Source organism: Cyprinodon tularosa, unplaced genomic scaffold (assembly GCF_016077235.1).
Source record: "Cyprinodon tularosa strain WSP-4 unplaced genomic scaffold, ASM1607723v1 ctg26, whole genome shotgun sequence".
Lineage (NCBI taxonomy): Eukaryota > Metazoa > Chordata > Actinopteri > Cyprinodontiformes > Cyprinodontidae > Cyprinodon > Cyprinodon tularosa.
This window is the reverse complement of record NW_024038961.1, coordinates 82847-104040: the sequence shown is the minus strand read 5'-3', so window position 1 is coordinate 104040 and position 21194 is coordinate 82847. Positions and strand designations below refer to the sequence as shown.

Sequence of the window (21194 nt, the reverse complement as noted above, 5' to 3'; positions counted from 1 at the left end):
GTCTGTTGCAGGGCAACACAGAAACACACAACCATGCACACAATGATTCACACCTAAGGAAATTTTAGAGATGCCATTTAACCTAATAGTCATGAAAGGTCAAATGGCCACTGTGGGAGGAAGCCGGGGTGTCCGAAGAGAAACGACGTATGCACGGGAAGACCCTGAGAAACTCCATGCAAAAAGGCCCTGATCCAAGGATCCAGAACCTTCTTGGTACAAGGCAACAGTGCTACAAACTGCACCACTGCCCATCTCACAAATTAAAATTTTGAAATTCAAATTCTACATTCAAATCAAAATTAAAATCTATTTCAGTGCACACACACACACACACACCCCCACACACACATATATATATATATATTTATATACTGTTATCAAAGAACACTGCAGGGCAACAAGATTGCACATGATACGATAATTAACAAAATTTATATTCCATGGTACATCTCCAAATGATTACCATTCACATCAATGGCTTCATTTTGTGCAAAATGAATAAAAAATAAAGTATAGCCATGCATTCAGAGGATAGGGGCAATTGTTGTCTAAATATGTAAATTAAATATGAAAAAGGCTTCTTGAGTTTGAATTGCTTGAATTGCTTTGCATTTATATAAAACATTACTACAATTATAATAAGGTAAATACACCTTATGCGATTTATTTGGTTTAATTTTACTGTTTCCCTTAATGACGGACGGAGAGGGTGCCAAAAGTTATATCTGTTTAATTTCGTCTGACGTCACTGAGAAGGTCCTACAGCAAGATAAGTCCCCCGTGATGCAAAAAAGAAGAAAAAAAAGTCCCACCGTTATGCGCAAAAAAGTCACTTTTGTATTGACGGCAGTGTTTGAAAGCCCACAAAAATATGTAGCTATGGCTAGTGAGATATAATTAAGTAGATTTTTTTTTTTTTTTTTGAGCCACAAATGGAAACACACAGCACATTCAGCACATTACGGCTAGCCTAAATCCACACATATATTTTATTTATTTTTATTTTTTGTTTGTAGGAAATCAATCTAAAGAACTATTTATGGGTACAGTAAACGTTTGTTGGTTAAAAATGTCTTGGCTCGAGCTCAGGAGGTGGGAGGTGTAGGTTAAAAACGCAAGCGGAAGTGGTTGGGGGCGACTTCTCTTGCCGCACATCTTTTCTCTCCGCTCTCGTTTGTGTGCTGCTGGGGGGATGGGGTCGTGTCGAGGATGAGATTCAAAATATTTATCTCTTGGCTAACCGAATATCTATACTTCTGAGCCACACATCCTTCCCAGTTGTTGGACCATCAATCGATTTGGCTTCGTATGAAGCTCGGCGGTGTTCGCCCTCTGTAAAGTGGAGTATCTGAACGTCCACGATACGCTTAAAAAGTCGACAAAATGTATCCTGCTGGAGGTAAGTGCCGAAGCTACTGTTAGCAGCGGCTAACCGATGCGGCTGGTGGTAATTCATGTTTATAATAACTAGTAGCTTCCTTCATACTATATTTATGCAATTTATTAAAAACAGTTCATTCGGCAAAGTATGTTTGCCCTTGTATCTCAGCGGGCGATAGATTTAGGGTAAAGCTTAGTTAGCATCAAGCAGCCGTTAGCTAAATTAGCTTTAGCTGCACCTCGTTTTGTCAACTTGTTCACTGTGGACTAACTACTATAATCGGAAGAACCGAAGCTCAATTTCGAAAAAAAGAGTAATATATGCGAGATGAACTAATTACTTATTTTTATCCTCCTGCTAAACACATAACAGGAATTTTAACCGGTGTTTAACGCCCGACCACGCTTTCTAATCTGATCCCCAACCATACAGTAAGTCTAATACTGTACACCCTGATCAGGGTAAAGTTACCTCAGCTGTTAGCCGACGTTTTTATTTCTAAATTGACAAAAAATTCATATGAGGGAATTATGATTTTTGAGACTTAAATTTTAATTAATGTAAATTGCATTAGAGTATAAAAAATTAGTAAATATTACTCATACAATAAATAAAGGGAATGTCAGTTGGTGCCAAAGAAAACAAATTTCAAAAAGAGTTTTATTTTTTAAATAGGTAGTGATTAAGCTTATGGGGAGACTAAATTACTGAGGAATTGAATTAAAGTTTAAAAAATATTTCTATTTTTACATAAATGAAGACTCCCAGAACTTTAACTTTTTATAGATTAACTATGACCTGGATAACTTCACCAGAATTTTTCACTCTATTTTATTGTATAATTCTACAGTTGTTTTAAAACAATTTTATAGTGTTTAAAATAAAAATAAAAAGCCTCAGGTTCCTTTCTTATTTTACTGAAATAAAGCTTTGATTATTATGTTACAATTAATATACAGAAAAGAGGTACAGATATCAAAGGTAATAAACGATGTATTCTTGTTCATGAAACTACCTAACAGATAACCCTATGTATCCAAAGGAATCATATTAAAAGACATAACCCAATTTAATATAATGCTTCAATGTACTAAGAGTTGGTGAATAGATGTGAAGCTGGGGTTAATTTTTATATTTTCCTTTCAGTAAATATTGTTAAGGAGCACATCTGGCTGATATTGGAGTGTTTTCTTGTATCTGTTTTTGCTGAAACGTGCATGAGTTTACCGTTTATGCATTTAGCTCATGTGCATTAATATTTTGTTTAATTTGTAAATAATCTTACCTGGCACAGCTGAAACGTGGTCAAATAACAAAAATATAGTTTCTTAAAACTACATCGCTTGCATTTATGGTTCCTGAATTCATGGGGTATGACAAAGGTTTCAAGCTAATTCATCTGTCATTTTTACCCTTATTTTGCTTCTTTCTACTTCTATTTTCTTACATTATAAACAAAGCAATTGGAATTCTTGTATATCTGTTAATTTTCATTTTATTCTCATTTGATATTGGAAATAGATTGTATGATCTCACTCTTACAAGAAACTTTGTCTTATTAAAGACTGTGCTGTATTGCTTTTTTATGATTGGGAGCCCCATGGAGCATTCGACAAATGAAATCAAAATAAATGTGATTGACTACCAGATGATGGGTTATTTTCATGATTAGGATTATCTCAAATCTTCACTGTACTCTGGGATTTAAAATACTTTCAATCCTTTATCAAAGTAGGTATGAAGAAAGGGCTTTTTTAGTCAAGTTTTCTGTGGCTGATGCATACTTTTGTAACTGTAAAAGTTTTATTCGATAATTCCACAACGGCAAAAGACCTAAACTTATGTACACATACTTATAATGATTTTAGTGCCATCAAACTCAAAATAATCATGAGACTTAGTAACGACCATTTATTAGACTTAAACACTTTAATCTGCCTTTATTATCAATCAAGCAAGCTGTGGGGAAGTGCAACTTATTGATTATTGTTTGCTAACATTAAATTACATTTCCGTATGAAGTAGTTAAAAAAAATCAGGGTCTGTTTTTGATTAAAACTTCTACACTTTTGAAGACTATTGAATGAACTTGAGGGAGTTGGGTGGATTCTCTAATTTAAGGTTCCCAGCTTGGTCCAGGTCTTCTGCTTGTTTACTGATAAGAGTCCTTTCATCGTGAATGATGGCGCTTTAGTAACGATAAGAAGGAAATCTATCTGCAAAATGCAATTTGAAACAAGCTGCTTTCTTTATTTTCTTACAGCACGACATGTAAAAATTTGTCTCTCTTTGGATTAATAAAAAATGTCTAGATTAAATGATAACTAAAACAACTGAAAGCTGCAGCCCCCTAACCCCTTGTTACTGTCACATTTATGTGTAAGTGGACACTTATTCGATTCTAACATGTTTTCTTTTTTTGTTCTTTGCAGCTACAGAGGTTCTGGAGGGACCACGTTCCTCTGGCTCAATGAGCTCTGGTAAGATTGCTTACATTTTGGGTTTGAATTGGTCCCAGCTATAATGTTATACTACTGGCAAAATAGTTTAACAATTAAGTTAAGTTAACTTCAATCTGCTTAATATACTATACAAGTTTTGATAAAGATATGCAGCATGTTAAATCAAAATTCTTAAAATAAAGATTTGACTTCCTACTTTTGAAGCGATACTGAGGTCGTATTATAAAACCAATCTTAGATTGTTTTTATTCCATTTGTCTGTTAGGGTCCGCTGATGAAAAGTAATCCAGCATATTGGTGATTAAAAACATTCCATGATAAAGTCCCATCCTTGTAGCTAATGTTAAACCTCTTGCTAATTACCCTAGCTTTCACAAACATTTCAGGGTAATGTATGTTGTTTGTTTTCATCACCTTCCATCACCTTCTCTATGACACCTGTCGCAGAAAACCCAAAGCAGTTCCAAACAAACCAGCTACGGAAGTTCTGGGGAGCAAAAAATGTACATTAATTAATTAATTGAATTGTTTTTGTTCTTCCCAAGGCCTAATTTATACTACTGTGCATGAAGTAAAACATTTCATTTCAGAAAAAAAAGCTTTGTTTTTATAGATTCATGCTTTTATTCGAACTTAAAGCTTTATTTCTCAAAAACACACAAAAAAATAAATAAATAAATTGTGACTAATGCTTTTCACATATGTATATATACACACATATATATATATCAACTTTTAGGGGGATTCATATCATAGCCGTACCTTTCAACAATTCAACATGTCAACACTGAAATGATTAAAGCCTTAGAGATCCAGTTCCATCACGGGTACTCTGTGCTGGTCTGTAGACATTGACCAATGTTTCTAATTGGAGGTCCTATGCTTGATGTGTCGGGCGTTTAAGGGAGTTTGTTGCAGAATAAAGCTGGCGCTCAGAGATAAGATGGTGAAGGGTTTGGTGCACTCTGACAGACTGGAATATCAGAAGTTACATATGTGGAACACACTGAGTGAGCAAGTAAAAATGACATATCTTTAAAGGTTTAAAGATAAAAGTCCAGATATGGTTTTTTGGAAAACAAAATGGTCATATTATTATCTACTAAAAGTTTTAATGATATGTATGAGGAAGAAAAAACAAACAAAACAAAAGCATACATACCTTTTTTCTTAATATTAGCCAGTTTTCCACATGAACATGCAAAAAAAAAACAAAGTGGTGTATTTTCTGGAGTATAAGTCACACCAGCCCAGATATCTATTATAAAGAAGCAAAAATCCATAAATATGTCACACTGGTCGATAAGTTGCAGGGACCTAGAGTTGTGCTAATTTTCCATAAAAAGTTCAGATGATAAGAAAGATGATGAAGGGTTAAGGAATGTGGCTCTGCAACAGATGTCATTACTCAAATCAATCATGTCACTAAGGGTGCTGAAAATGGGAAGACGCGCAATACGCCAAGAGCACATTTTTTAATGGCACCTTTTCAGTCCTTCTCGGTTGTCATGTTAAGTTATCAGTAATGATTATTCATTAAAAAGTGTGACTTATAGTCAGAAAAAATAAGCTTCTCCATTATTCTTACTCAACTTTTTTTTTTTTTCACTTAACACTGGATCCCAGTGTTCAGGTTTTGTCCTCTAAACTTTTCCTTTGATTATTTTTGGATTCGGTTCTAACTGTGCATTTTGCTCTTCTTTAATTTCCATTCAGATCCTCCATCTTCCCCGTTGCCAGAATATGTGTTCAAGCCACCATCAAGGCCGGATTTCGGCACCATGGGAAGGGTAATCAAACTCCAGGCCAACTTTTTTGAGATGGAAATTCCCCAATTGGAGGTCTATCACTATGACATCGACATCAAGCCAGAGAAATGTCCCAGGAGGGTTAACCGGTAGGTCATTTTTTTTTTTTTTTTTTTTTTTTCAGCCAAGTTTGTAGAGATATGCTTTTTTGTTGTTGTTTGTTTTTGCACTGTGGTGATTAATTTCTTGCTGATCTTAGTGAAATTGTAGAGCACATGGTTCAGCACTTTAACACCCAAATCTTTGGTGATCGGAAGCCGGTGTATGATGGAAGAAAGAACCTCTACACGGCCATGCCTTTGCCCATTGGTCGAGACAAAGTACGTACTTTACCTCTGAGCCTGCTTGGGTTCCGTTTCCTTATACTTTAAAAAAAAGTTTTAACATCATCTGTTCTTCAATCACAGGTGGAGCTTGAAGTGACGATACCAGGCGAAGGCAAAGACCGCAGCTTCAAGGTGTCCATCAAATGGGTTTCCTGCGTTAGTCTACAAGCGCTACATGAGGCGCTAGCTGGACGGCTACCGAGTGTTCCTTTTGAAACTATTCAAGCTTTGGATGTAGTCATGAGGCATTTACCTTCTATGAGGTTAGATCTTTTGTTTTTGTATTTTGTTGTCACTTTTTATTGTCTTGTCTTTAAAATATATTCTAATAATCTTTATGCAAGTCCAGAATGTGTGTCAATTAAGGAGTGATATTCTGTTTTGAGCTTTATTTATGAATTCTTTACAAATTATTATTTTTAAAAGGATTTTTCATTTTAGCCATAAGCAAACATGCTTAGATTCTATGCTAACTATTGAACATATCATACTATGGTCTGATACAGGTACACCCCAGTGGGACGCTCTTTCTTTACTCCCTCAGTGGGATGCTCAAACCCCCTAGGAGGTGGGAGAGAGGTGTGGTTTGGTTTCCATCAGTCTGTCAGACCATCCCTCTGGAAAATGATGCTCAACATTGATGGTAATCTACTTGCTCTCCCCCAAATCAGTATAAACCCTGTCGTTTCCGCACGTCTCACCTCTGTGTGGTTCCATTTTGCTTGCAGTTTCAGCCACAGCTTTCTACAAAGCACAGCCTGTGATTGAATTCATGTGCGAAGTTCTGGATTTTAAAAGCATCGAGGAGCAACAGAAGCCTTTAACAGATTCTCAGCGAGTGAAATTTACAAAAGAAATCAAAGGTAAGAAAGCTGCTCTCATCAGTTGGAATCATAAACAAAATAAGCTTCCAGATATTCTGGTAGTGGGGAAAAACTTTTTTCTACATATTGTATTTATTTGTTTTAAAAAATTTACAGTTTTCATTAAGGCAGTGACATTTCCAGCTATTAGTGTGATATAGCTATAAGATCTGCAGCTATATCACCAACCCAACATGGCGCACACACTCTGGACCTATATGTCTATAATCTAAAAACAGCTGGAAAAATTGATAAAAGCAGAGTCTAGACAAGTGGAGAATTTTAAAGATGAAACGTAATAGGACTTGACGCTTAAAACAAAAGTCATTGAACGTATTTAACACCTTTGATTTCTTGATATAGGCCTCAAAGTCGAGATAACGCACTGCGGGCAGATGAAGAGAAAGTACAGAGTTTGCAACGTGACCAGAAGACCAGCCAGCCACCAGACGTAAGCCCACAAACCTCTTACCACAGTTTACTTAAATCTCCTTATCAATACATTTTAGATGAACCAGCACATGCAGCAAGAAAATGAATTGAAGAAACCTAATGTTGGCTGATCAGTTTTTGGGTTACTGTAGTTTAAATTGATATTTATTTGTCTTTATTTTCCTAGGTTCCCCTTGCAGCAGGAGAATGGCCAAACTATTGAATGCACAGTAGCCCAGTACTTCAAAGACAAGTACAAACTCATCCTGCGATACCCTCATCTCCCATGTTTACAGGTGGGACAAGAGCAGAAGCATACCTACCTCCCTCTAGAGGTAAGAATCTGCAACATTTCGGGTGTTTTGGGGAAAAAATGAAACGGATTAGACTTTTTTGTTGTTAACACATCTTCCATAAACATGGTCTGTTTAGGTGTGCAACATAGTGGCAGGACAGCGCTGCATCAAGAAGTTGACTGACAATCAGACCTCCACAATGATCCGGGCCACAGCCAGATCTGCACCAGACCGGCAGGATGAAATAAGCAAACTGGTAGGGCATAAAGGGTTAAATGAACTAAACAGGAATCTATAATGAACCAAAAAATCTAAGATAAAGTTTAGAAATGTCAATAAACAATTTGCACTAAAATAAAGGACATGGAGCTGATGCAGTACGTTTGTTTTTCTTCCAGATGAGAAGTGCCAACTTCAACGCTGACCCTTACGTCCGTGAGTTTGGAGTAATGGTGAGGGATGAAATGACAGAAGTGAACGGCCGCGTCTTGCAAGCACCTTCGATACTTTATGGCGGCAGGGTATGTTGAACAGTTCATTAGATGGATTTAAATGTATTCACTTTTTTTTCATAGTTAAATAGTGTGAAGCATTAAAAAATAATTCCTGATTTTGACATTTTCAGAACAAAGCAATAGCAACGCCAATTCAGGGAGTCTGGGACATGAGGAACAAACAGTTCCACACTGGCATTGAGATCAAAGTGTGGGCCATTGCTTGCTTCGCACCACAGCGACAGTGCTCCGAACTCTTGCTTAAGTACGAGGATTTTTTTTATGCATCTGCTGTAGCATCCTTATGTCATGCATATGTGGCAAAATACAAAAACAAGGCCAATTTGTTGATCTTTTGGCAGAGCTTTCACAGATCAGCTGAGGAAGATTTCTCGAGATGCAGGGATGCCCATCCAGGGTCAGCCTTGTTTCTGCAAGTACGCCCAGGGGGCAGACAGCGTGGAGCCGATGTTCAGGCACCTCAAGTACACCTACCAGGGCCTGCAGCTGGTGGTGGTCATCCTCCCTGGAAAGACACCAGTTTATGGTCAGAAATATTTGAATAACTTGTCTTACTACCTTGTCACTGCTGTGAGCTGTTGTGTTTTAAGTTAAATTTTTGTCAAATTTATTACTAAGAAATATCTATCTATCTATCCTCTCTTTAAGAATCTGTTATATTCTTACAGTTTATTATGGCTTCCTGGTTTAGTAAAAATAACTGAAATAGTGTTGCTGTAACATTTAAAACATTCACTTTAAAGTGTAATTTTGTTGCATTTTTCTAGCTGAGGTGAAGCGCGTTGGCGACACTGTGCTTGGAATGGCAACGCAATGTGTCCAGGTGAAGAATGTCCAGAAGACAACACCTCAAACTCTCTCTAACCTCTGTCTGAAGATCAATGTCAAGCTGGGCGGCGTCAACAACATCCTGCTCCCACAGGGCAGGTCAGTGGAAATGCTCACACCTCTGTTTAACGGGACTTACTTTTAAAATGAGCTTATAAACAGTTAGCTTCTGTCTTACAGTAGAAGTCTCTGAGTCTTCATTTCTTTTGTAAATTCAAATCATTTTTTATTTTTTTTTATTCACAATCCCTTTACACATTTTATTTTAATTTAAGCAATTTATGCAGAAACTAATGTGTATTTCCATGGAGATGAGACTTGATGAGCCACCAATGACCTACGTGTTCAAAACTCTTAATGACAACCGGCCACGTAAAGCCTCTCTGCTCCAACTATCTTTCTGATATAAAACTAAAATCTAGCGAAAAATTTAAAGTTCTATGGTGGTTAAATTTATAGATATTTTCGAATCCGGTCTGTGGTCCTTTGCCGCTTGTCTCTCCCCCTCTCTTATACCCCCTTTCCCGTCAGCCTACTGTCAGGAAAAAAAAGCCACTGGTGCTGTAAAAAAAAAAAAAAAAAAAATGTCTTTGCAAGAGCATGCATGAGCCCATTTCTCCTCGTGCACGCCCTGTTTAAAACGTGCTGTTCTAATAGCTACCGTATTTTCACGACCATAAGGCGCACCGGACTAAAAGGCGCACTCTCAGTTATGTGTCCCATTTCTGTATTTAACACACACAAGGCGCACCGGACTATAGGGCGCGTTTTTTATATACAGGTACATGTCCTCTACTACCTTTAAATACCTCTACTGCGTATTTAAAAATACAGCGGGGGCAAAACTGAGTATGACTGTGCTTTATTCATGTATTTATTACAAAGTATTAATCAAACCTGGCAGCTGAGAGAGACACATCGCAGATGACACAGCGCTGTGATCACTCCTAAATTAACTTAAAATCCTGAAACCTGCTGACGGAATATGTTCGCTTTTATTGCCGGTATCCTGGTGCCTGCAGCTAAAATTATTTAGATGAAAAACACCTGCCAGCAGCCGCGGTGAACCCCAGGCTGCCCAGCCTACAGGCTGCTGATGAAGAGATTTCTGCTGTCAGCGCACCGCTGGTATGTGGGGGTCTGAGCGCCTCCGACAGAAATAGATAATCTGGATGAACTGACTGCAATTATTAAGTTTTCAGGTGGACTTTCTCACTTAAAAACATATTAAAACTACTTTATTCCCACTGATCACAGCAAATATAGCTGCAAGATTTAGATTATTTAGATGAAAAAACACCTGCCAGCCACCGCGGTGAAGAGGAGGAGACCCGCCCAGAGGCTGCTGTTGAATTAAGTTTTCAGGTAGAAAAATAGAGCGGGAGCAAAACTGAGTATGATTGTGCTTTATTCATGTATTTATTACAAAGTATTAATCAAACCCATCAAAGTCATCATCCTCTGTTTCTGAATAAAACAGCTGCGCTAAATCAGACATGCCAGTTTCCCCTTCTTCGCTGTCAGTCACTTTCCGTGCAGCGCAGCTCCTCAGAAATAATGCCGGCTTTTGCGAAAGCTTGAACAACAGAGCCAGCAGACACTTTAGTCCAAGCATCTACAATCCATCCGCAAACGGTGGCGTAATCTGCCTGGCGCTGCCTTCTTATCCTGAAACTGTGGTCTCCGTCGGTCATCCATCTCTCCCACGCCGCTCGCAGCCTTACTTTGAACGGCTGCTTCACACCGATGTCGAGCGGTGGAAGCTCCTTTGTCAGACCCCCGGGATAACGGCGAGCACAGCGTTCATTTGATTCATCTTTTTTTCACATCGGCTGTGAGATGGGCACGCAGCGATGGTGATGCGTGGAAAAAACCACCTAGTCTTCTCAGATACACCTGCCTTTCATCATCTCCTCATCGATCCAGCCTTTTCATTTGCGTTAATATCATATGTCATCAGAGCGCTGTGTCTGTCTCGCTGTCAGCTCCCAGATCAGCTTCTCTGATTGGTTGATGCGGCGCGTCCAGCAGCAAAACTTAAATTTTTCCATGTCGAGCAGCAGCAGCGCGTTGGCGGTGCGTCAGATGCTTAAACGCTCCCGACGTGCTGCACCAAAACGCGCTGCGGGACCTTTTGCTGCACCTATATGCGCGTCAACCATTGACTTTGCATGTAAACTCGCTGCTTCTGCTGCACCTGCTGGGTCCGGTTCACACCCATGTCGAGCGGTTGAACAGCGAGCACAGCGTTAATTTGTTTCCCCATGTTTTTCACATCAGCTGTGAGATGGGAACGCATGGAGTTACATATTAACAGCGATGGTGAGGGGTGGAAAAAAAAAACAGCTGGTCTCCTTACATTCAGCCACTCTTTCATCATCTCCTCAATGAGGTGGTCTCAAAAGTCGCAGTTACAACACACATAGGGCGCACCGCACATTTTGAGGAAAAAAAAAGACGTTTAAGTGCGCCTTATAGTCGTGAAAATACGGTAATACAAGCTTACTGTGTCCACATACAGCGGGGAGTATTTAGTAGACTTTATATTCAACTCAGTTAACTGACCGTTCGAACAGATAATCACTGCTTTTTGCTCTGTTGCTCTTGTAACTCTTCCTCCTCCACTCATTGTCTGCACCATCTTTGTTATTAGTCGCTGCTATCCGGTAGCGATATCGGGCCGCTGTGACAGCAAATCACAGAACGCTTTGCGAGGAGAGCTCTGCTCACAAAGCATTCTGGGATATAGCTGCCTCTTCTGAGGCCTTTCTTTTCTTCTCATACACTTCGTAGACACTTTGTCTCTTACGACCCTCGGCCATTTTCAAAGAACTACAGTGAGAAAGATGAGCTCACCTCAGATATACACCTGATAGTGCATGGACAGAAAAAGATAGCTAACTGGGAACAAACACATAGGACGGCCTAACGTAAACATATCACCAGAATGATTGACAACTAGAAGGACCACTTGTTTAAATGATCCATCCAGAAATAAAATATTGTCCTTTATACGTTTATCGTTGTTAAAGTGTTTTTTACTCACCTAGTTGCATTATTATACAATTATTCTTAGCAGAAATTGTTGTTAAATGTAAGATTTTAAATGTTGCACCACCTACTGACATTTTTATTTTAGTTTTTTATTATTATTATTATATCTAAATATTACCTTGCTTGTGTGTTACCTTTTGGATGAAACCATGACTGGGGTTTGAAGGTTTTTAAATGTGTGTATAAACCACAATGATTTTTAAGATTCAAAGTTTTTGCTCTGTTGTTACAAATTACACTGGATTTATACTAAATTAAGTCCCTATGAAGGTCAGTTAAGGGATTAACTCACTCTAATCTTTGAAACAGAACCTCTGTTAAAGCAGATGTTGAATACGTTTTCAATATTTGGTTTCATGTATTACCAATGTCTTTAGGTGATAGTTTGCCTGCTAATAATCTGCTAATGAATGGAGCCTCACTCCATTAGAGGCCTAGACATCATTTAGATCACTGCCCAATATGCTGAGTAAAGAGATTTCTAGAAACGCACAAGAAAATAGGAGTGAGCTGAAATTGGCTTCACAGCTGCTGATGTTTCTGCTTCAGTATTACCTGAGCAGCCCTTGTACTGCAATATGTCATCTGGGTCCATTCTGTGCCTCTCTTTCCAGGCCGCTGGTGTTCCAACAGCCAGTGATCTTCCTTGGTTCAGATGTGACCCATCCACCTGCAGGAGATGGGAAGAAACCTTCCATTGCTGCTGTAAGTTGTGACGAAAAACTCCTGTCTAACTTGAATTGTCTTTTGAATTGTGTAAATGATGTGAGCATTCAGAAAGTATATTTGAACACAAGAAGATAAGTGCAAGCATTTTATGTATATATTTTACCAGATTTATTAGCTATATTTTAACTTTCAGTATTTGTATCACAGGACTAACCATTTTGATTTGCATTTCCCTATCCAAAAATGTAAACAGTTGAACATATCGCTTTCTGTCTCGTAGGTGGTGGGTAGCATGGATGCCCACCCTAGCCGATACTGTGCCACAGTGCGGGTGCAGCAGCACCGCCAGGACATCATCCAGGACCTGGCCAACATGGTGCGGGAGCTGCTCATCCAGTTCTACAAGTCCACTCGCTTCAAGCCCACCAGAATCATCTACTACCGAGATGGCATTTCTGAGGGCCAGTTTAGCCAGGTATTACAGCAACTCTAAAGCGACCAGAATGCCGTGACATTGTGTGAAATTACTCACCGTTTCTCACTTGTTGATTCTACTTAAAGGTCCTTCAGCATGAACTGCTGGCAATCCGTGAAGCTTGCATCAAACTAGAAAAGGATTACCAGCCTGGTATTACCTTTGTGGTTGTACAGAAGAGACACCACACAAGGCTTTTCTGTGTGGACCGGAACGAAAGGGTGAGTATTTCATACATATTGGCAACATAACCATGTATTTATTTATAAAAGCTGTGGTGCATTTTCTGACTTTGTGTTGTTAACATAATGTGGTTGGATTAGAAGCGTAGTACTTCTAGGGTTGTTGCTGTGTTTGTTTCCTGTTCCTAAATGTTGCATCAGCAGTCAAAACCTTTGAAATTATTTTAACTTGGGATTTTTTTGCAGGTTGGAAAGAGTGGCAACATTCCTGCAGGGACCACAGTGGACACCAAAATCACCCACCCATCAGAGTTTGACTTCTACCTTTGTAGTCATGCAGGCATTCAGGTAGGAGCCAAGATATGTAGCATCTGATTGGGGTTGTTAGCTTAATTGCAGGTTCACACCAACGAGTTTTAGTGTCAGGATGTTTGGTTTAAATGGAAAATCTAGGAGCATCAAGAGGTCAGGCGGCGTGGTTTGACTCCTGGGAGCGGCGGGTCTGGCAGCATTCCCGGTGTTGGGAGCTGTGCATTTTAAGATGTTTAAGTTGCCAAATCAGCTGATGCTGGAGGTGGAAACTCTGAACTTTGCACCTAGATTCTCGGCATTAATTAGAGGCATGCATTTACTGTTAGCATAATACATTTCTAGTCATGATAAAAAAAATAAAAATAATTGCTTTCATCGTCTAAATAAATTAGAAATGTGTTGATTAAAATTGGGTGAGTTGTGAATTTTATTTCTGATATTTTTCTTTAATTTCTTTTACATTTTTTATTGGTGCATTGGCAAATTTAAAGAATATGATAAAATGTGGTCACTTAGGGGTGACTAGTGAAATGAATCGCACCTTTTCATGTAACTAGTGTTCTGAAGAAGCCAGCTTTAACTGTTTTTTATTTTTTTTACTGTGTTGTTTGTGACTGTGGGGCCTTAATTACGGGGGCATGCATTCACAGCTAGGCAGCTTTCTAAAAACAACTTCAAAGAAAGAATGAATGGTTTTTATCATCCAGCCCTATTTTCAACCACTCAAAGAAGCTGACCCAGACACTAAATACAAGCCGTGATCTCGGCTTCTGCAGAGCTGTCAGTATAAAGCCATGAAAAACAAAAACATATAAAAGTATTGAACACAGGTTTTATCTAAAAAGGATAAGAATACTCTGATCATTATGGGTGGGCATTTACTATATTGTTGCTAGTCATAAAAAAATTGGGATTATGGCCTAAATGATGAATTACAAACTCCAGAAAATAAGTGAATTGTGAGAAATGTTGTTTTCATTATTTTGGTTCTTTTTATCTCCTTTTTTTTCCATCGAGGCATTTGTAATTTGAAGAATATGATTAAATGTGGTCACTATGAGATATTTAGTGATATAAGTCATACTACTTTGTTACTGCTGTCCTGAAGAAGCTGAATTAAAATTTTTATGCTTCAAGAGTATTATTTGTGATTGTGGAGATATGATTGCTGTGGTAAGCATTCAGCTTTACTTGAAAGATTGCAAAGATTTTTTTATTTATTTTTTTTGCCTTGATTAGTCTATCGTTTGTCGTATCCACTATCCAAAAGCCGACTCTGTCCAGTAAATTCACCAAAGGCTGATTTCTTCGCCTGACTCTCCGTAAAAAACGAAATATCCCATTTATAACCAAACTTCCTGAATGTTTCAGGCGCCGCCATGTTGATTTGCTTGTTTACCTCTAGAGAGCAGTAGTACTACTAGGAGGCGAGGAACCGTGCTTGCTTGATGTGTAAATGGTTGTATGGAACCAAGCTCGGCACGGTTAACTGATCCAAGCTCGGTCCAAACTCGGCACAGATCGGTTTTCAGACGGTAGTGTAAATGGGACTAGAGTCTCCATAACACCCAATATCCTGATTAGATTTTAAGCTCATATTACTCTTCTCTACTGATCATTATTACTCCACTGGAATATTTCCAATATAACATTTTATCACACTTGTCAGTTATACCTGTAGAATGTACTGTATTTATTCTTTTATCACCAAAGGGAATCTAGCGTTTCCCAGCAGCGTCTCTATCTCTCTGAATGGGGAAGACGTTTTTCTAAAAGAATTTCCTTTCATAAAGCCTTTTACATTCCTTGGAATCATCTTAACTTTATTTTATTTAACCCTCACCAATACTGAAAATGCATAGCAGTGCGTCTTCATCACTAGTTAACAGCTTCTTCCTCTGTTCCCACTGCTTGCAGGGAACCAGCAGACCATCTCACTACCATGTGCTCTGGGATGACAACCACTTCTCATCAGACGAGCTGCAGGTCCTCACTTACCAGCTTTGCCATACCTATGTGCGCTGCACCCGGTCAGTTTCCATCCCAGCGCCGGCCTACTACGCTCATCTAGTGGCTTTCCGGGCGCGCTATCACTTGGTGGATAAAGAGCACGACAGGTAAGATCAAACTAATTTTTTCTTTTTCATATCTGCCTTATCGTCTCCTTCAGTTTTAAGTTGTTTTTAATTTTTTTAATTCTTTTTTTGTAGTGCTGAGGGCAGTCATACGTCAGGCCAGAGCAACGGGCGGGACCACCAGGCGCTGGCCAAGGCTGTTCAGATCCACCAGGACACCCTGCGCACCATGTACTTTGCCTAAAAGCACAACAACTGGATTGGTGTGGGTAGAACCCCTCTAATGAAACCAGTGATCACCTTCTAGCTGTCTGTGAGCAGCAAATCCCACACCAGGGCTTCACATTTTCTCTAGGTGATGAACCAGTCACTTGCCCATAGGTTAAACTTCTCCCCTTAAATCCACTTAAATTAAGCCATCTACAGTTTAGAAAAAGGGCCATTTGATTTTTATGCATTTGATTTTTATTTTTCCCCAAAGTCTAAAAATAGAAGTTACACACTGAAATATATGAGGTAGTATTTTTTTTAAAGTAAGTGGGCTGTTATATTCTACACCAGTTTTTTTTTTTTTTTTTCTCCTGCAACATACGTGTTTTGATCCTGGTGCTTAAACAAGAGAATCAAAAAGTTTTGGAGAGCTCACTTATTGTTTATATGCCAACACGTTTAAAACCAAACATTATTAGCCAATCAAAGCAAAGTGCACTGACCAGGATGGGTACTTCAAGAAGGACAAAAGTACTTAATATATTTTGAATTACTTAAAGGTTTTTTTTTTTTTTTTCCTTCAGCATAGGTCATTATTTTATTTGGAAAACAGAAGTGCCATTTGGGGCTTTGTTTCTATGATGAATTAGTTAGCCCATGGTTGGACTTTCTACTGCAAATTGTTTTATGCCAAATCCAGTGAAGGTGAAAATAGTTTTCTCTAACTGAACCATCAATAGTTCTGAAAGTTTTGTAAAAATTTAGGAACAAGGTAACCACATTTATTGTTAAGTCCTGACCGATTTAAAGTTTAGTTCATGATTTAGTAACAAAAAACTGGGTGCACTGGGACTGGATCCCAGCAACCCCCCTTTTTTATGTTTTATTCTGAGCCATAATGATGAAACATTTAAACTCAGAGGCAATCGTGAGAATTTCTCCTTTTTTTGTTTGTAGTAAATCTTCATTGTATATGCATGTAGCTAAGATCCTTTTTCTTTCTTTTCTTTTTAAGACATGTAGGCATTTAAAGTAGTTTTCTCCTTTTACACACCTTAACCCCGCTTCTATTTTTTTATTGTATATAGCAGCAGGAAAGTATTTTCTGCTGCGTCGAGGTCAGATCGGAGCAGCCGTGTAGCATCTCCGTTTAGGGGCATTCGGTACAGCAATTTTTTTAACATTTAAACTGATTTTAAAATGTTACACAAGAACCTCTTTAGAGCAGAGGATGCTTCGAGAACTGTAAGCGGTATTAGCACAAAGCATGGGAGGTGGGGGTTTATGCAACCAGCTTTTGTGAGGTCTTTTTACTAAATGGAAATATTCCTAACCAGATATATTTTACATAAAGCTTTTAGTGGAAACGGCTGAAAAGTTTTAGAATTTAATTTTTTTTTTTACAGGCCAACGTTTTGTCAAAATTAACTCTTTGTCTACACGTTTTACATGCAATTATCTTGCCTTCTAAGACTGTCAGTTTTTACCAATGGAATTAATGCATAATGACACCCTAAGCTCGTGAATGTTTGTCTCGATTGAAGGCAAGTAGTGGATATTTCCTAACTATGCATACATTATTTTTAACACATTTAGCAGTCAGAGGGGATCCCACATGAATTTGGATCATGTATAGAAGGAGACAATCAGGGTATTTTCAGTTTCCTTTTTCTTTTTGCATTTTATTGTTGTTTCTTAGTCCTTATCAGCATCGTCACGTTTGTAGTAATGGTCATTTGTGACGTCGTAGATTTTATAGCTTAAAAATGAGTGTATCCTTTATAACACCAAATCTTTCACGGCCAAACAAGATTACAAACTTGTACATAATTATTGTTCAGCAGATTTAAAAGCACAAAAAAAGCTTTTTGACTCTAGGTGCTAGATGATTTCACTATAAAATCTCACCTCAAGTTCTCACTGTTCCTCCTTTATTTCCACGATCCTTTGTTACCCTTTTTTTTTTAAACACCCATTACACGTAAAACTAAAGATCAGACATTTGTTGGGCATTCTGGTTTAAAAAAAAAAAGCAAATCCCTTACTTGATATTTAATGTTCTGATGTCAATATTGTTCTTATTGGTGCTGGTCTCAAAATGTAAATTTGGATGCACTTTTGATAGCAGAATAATGGGTATATCTTCTAATGTGTGTTTTCCTTTTTATTTTTTCCCTTTTATCTGAAGCAAAGGCTCGGCCATGTTGAGCGACACTGGTGTAATTGCATGGAAATGGCCGCGTGTTCTACCTCTTGTTACCTGTTGATATGTTATGGTAACATCACACCGCTGGCCATTTCTGTATAATTACCCTTTCTATGTATCTTAATAGGCAACCGCTTGTGTCTCCTGTTGATTTTTAGAGGCTCAGTGAGCATGATGGTGATTTTGTTTTTATTCTATTTCTTAATGTTGCATAATTTCCATTAAGCGAAGAGACAGAATGTGTTTTAATTTCTATGACCAAATCCTTGGAGTGTGTTTTGTACCTACACACAGCTCTCTGCTTGTTTTTTCTATGCACCACTAAAATGACACTTTGATTTTAAACTTTGGCTCTTTGCTCGAGCTGTGTTACAACAAATGCAAATTCTCCTTCATCATGACCAAGTCGGTGTAATCTCGATGGTGCTATCATTCAGGCTGCTGGCGGAAGTTTTTAAGATGAGGAGAGATGCAGCAGCAGCCGGAGAGCTGGGGCTGATTTAGTAAAGCTTTGACCTGCCAATATGGAATTAAATCCACTTGTGATCTCTATAGCTATTATATAAACTATATTTTTTAGCAGCATGTATGAACGAGAATAGTTATCCTTTTTTATTTTTTTATTTTCTTAAACCTTATATATATATATATCAGCTTCTTCCCATTGTGTTTTTGTGACGTCTCACTGATTCTGTAAATGGATAACTTTGAGGTTCCTTCCCTTATTAATGGCTTCTGCTCTGAAAATTGTTGCTAGGATATGTTGGTGCTTTTTACTGGTTTTGACAATATTGGAGTTTAGTTTCCAGCCAGTCACTGTTGAGGTGTGGTCCATCAGACAATCACTCCGTTTCTTGATTTGTTTTTCTAGTAAGTGTCTTCTAGTAAGTGGCTGGTTAAATATGAAATCAGTTCTGAAAAAGAGGGTCAGATTGTATCAGATGGAGATGGGTGTGTTAGATCCTTGTGGTTGATATTGAGTATCGCTTGGCATAACGGCGATAGTGACGTCGGATGCAGGAGTTTGCCAGGTTCAAGCTACAGCTTTAAACGTGTTTTTGGGTAAGACGCTTCACCCACATAACCTACTAATTGGTGAAGGGTGGCAGCTGTGTATGGCAGCCTCACTTCTGTCAGTGAGCCCAATGGCAGCTGCCATTATCAGTATATGTTAGTGTGTGATTGATTAAATGACAGAATGTAGGGTAAAGCGCTCTGGTCAAGTCTCCTGACTGGGGGGAAATAAAACCCTATATATACTAAGTACAGGGCATTTACAATTGTCGTTTGAATTTGTGTGGGTGCAGACCTTTTTGATGCGTTCACACCATGTTTTAAATATCCACTTTCCCTTCATAGACAGGAGGCACCAATAATTGTAACAGGCTCCATGCTTTAACTTGGAAGAAACCGCAACTTATACATCTGAGTGCTTTCTACGGAGATGGCTGTTGAGTTTGTCGTTTGTTTTTGTTTTTTCTCGTGTGTGTGTTTTGCATTTCCTAACTATACCAGCACCTTATGAAACCAGATCAGAATGGCATTCTTTTTTTTCTTGATGCAAAACTCCAAATGTTGCATTGCACTAAAACTAAATAATCATGTAGCTATGGATGCATTGACAACATGAACCTGCAGGAACTTATTGAATTACTTTTATCCTAACCTGTACTTGTTTTTCCGGCAGAGCAAACAAAAGATTCTATCTAGCCAACTTAATTTATTATTTTTTTTATAACCAAAAGCCTTTAACAACAATAAGATGGTTCTTTGTGGTTAAGACAGAGGGTCTCCTTTTTACCAAAGTTGCGGCGAAAAATGTTTCCTATAGAGCTGCAACTAACTATTAATTAATCAATTAATCTGTCGGATATTTTTTCAATTAATCGATAAATAAACAGATAGCCAAAGGTTCCTTAAAGAAGATTTTTTATGAAATTAAACCAGGTGAAACTAAAACTTTTCCACTTGAGGAGTTCTGGATAGAGCATATTGACAGCCAAAAACATTTTTTTTTCTATCTTAAATGCAAGATGTTTAAATATATACTTTTTTTTTTTTTTTTTACAATTTTGATATAAGTACTGCTCTAAATGGGTCGCTCTGTCAGCTAAAGGCATGTTTTACCGTCTATACTCAAGATAACGATTAATCGATTACTAAATTACTTGACAATTACTTCTATAATCAATTAATTCAATTATTGCAACATTCGCAAACAGATTTTTTTATGGCGGTACCCTGAAAAACCTAACATAAGACTTTATTTTAGAATAAAAATAAATGTTTTCCTTCCCCAAGAAAGCCTGGATAGTTGAGGGACAATAAAGGCCAATGTTCACTATAAGATGCCATATCGAAGTATGCAATAGAGTATTTTTGTTGGTTTTTTTTGTCATTAATTTTCTATTTTAGTCTCATTAAGCCTGATATTTTACTTTTGACTGACTGATGGATTGAAAACTGATTCCTTATTTCCAAATCTATCCCATCTGTATAGTAATTTTCCTCTAGGCGGTTTTGTTTAGCAAAACTGTTGCCTGTGTAAGGTTTTAATTAAAATTTTTTTCGTAGAACCTGCTTTCCCCATCTTCAGATGGTACCGAATGTATTAAATCAGGTTGTAATATTTTGAAAGAAACAATGAATTACATTTTAACTCTTTTTTATTTATCATGACTGTGTGGCTCTACACTTGTTAGCAAGGATCTCTTCAGTATCGAGAGATCAGATGTCGATAAGAAAGCAACAAATCCCACCGGTGTAAAGTGACGTTGAAACTTCAGCTATAGAGCTATAGTTGTTTACCTGTTTTAAGGTTTGCATCGTTTGGGTATCAAAAGAAACTAGAGAATATCTTGTTTGCTGTTTGATTTCCATCTTGTGTGTGAGCTCCGTGTGGACTTGTTCTGTAATGTCTCATTTCCAGTGGCGGATTTGTTTTTAACTCTCGCCAGCGTACAGATTTCAGCAGCTGGGTCATTTTTGTTGAATTGGGTGTGTGGTCCGATATGTAGAGCCATCAGCAGGGTTCAGCAGACATAATTCCCCAGTTCCTATTGGTTTATAAACCCTCTGAAGAATCAGTTTGCCGCTG

The 21194-nt window shown here is 38.0% G+C and overlaps 1 protein-coding gene across 1 annotated transcript; it reads left to right on the top strand.

Moving 5' to 3' along the window:
* Window positions 1-1166: 1166 nt before the first annotated feature.
* ago2 (argonaute RISC catalytic component 2) lies at window positions 1167-20055 on the top strand. Its single transcript, XM_038288942.1, has 20 exons — window positions 1167-1402; window positions 3817-3864; window positions 5563-5743; window positions 5854-5974; window positions 6062-6243; window positions 6487-6623; window positions 6709-6843; window positions 7207-7294; window positions 7463-7610; window positions 7708-7827; window positions 7970-8092; window positions 8197-8330; window positions 8428-8612; window positions 8854-9013; window positions 12583-12673; window positions 12918-13112; window positions 13199-13333; window positions 13541-13642; window positions 15524-15723; window positions 15817-20055. The coding sequence occupies exons 1-20, from the start codon at window positions 1387-1389 to the stop codon at window positions 15923-15925; spliced, it is 2610 nt and encodes an 869-aa protein (XP_038144870.1). The 5' UTR covers window positions 1167-1386; the 3' UTR covers window positions 15926-20055.
* Window positions 20056-21194: the final 1139 nt, after the last annotated feature.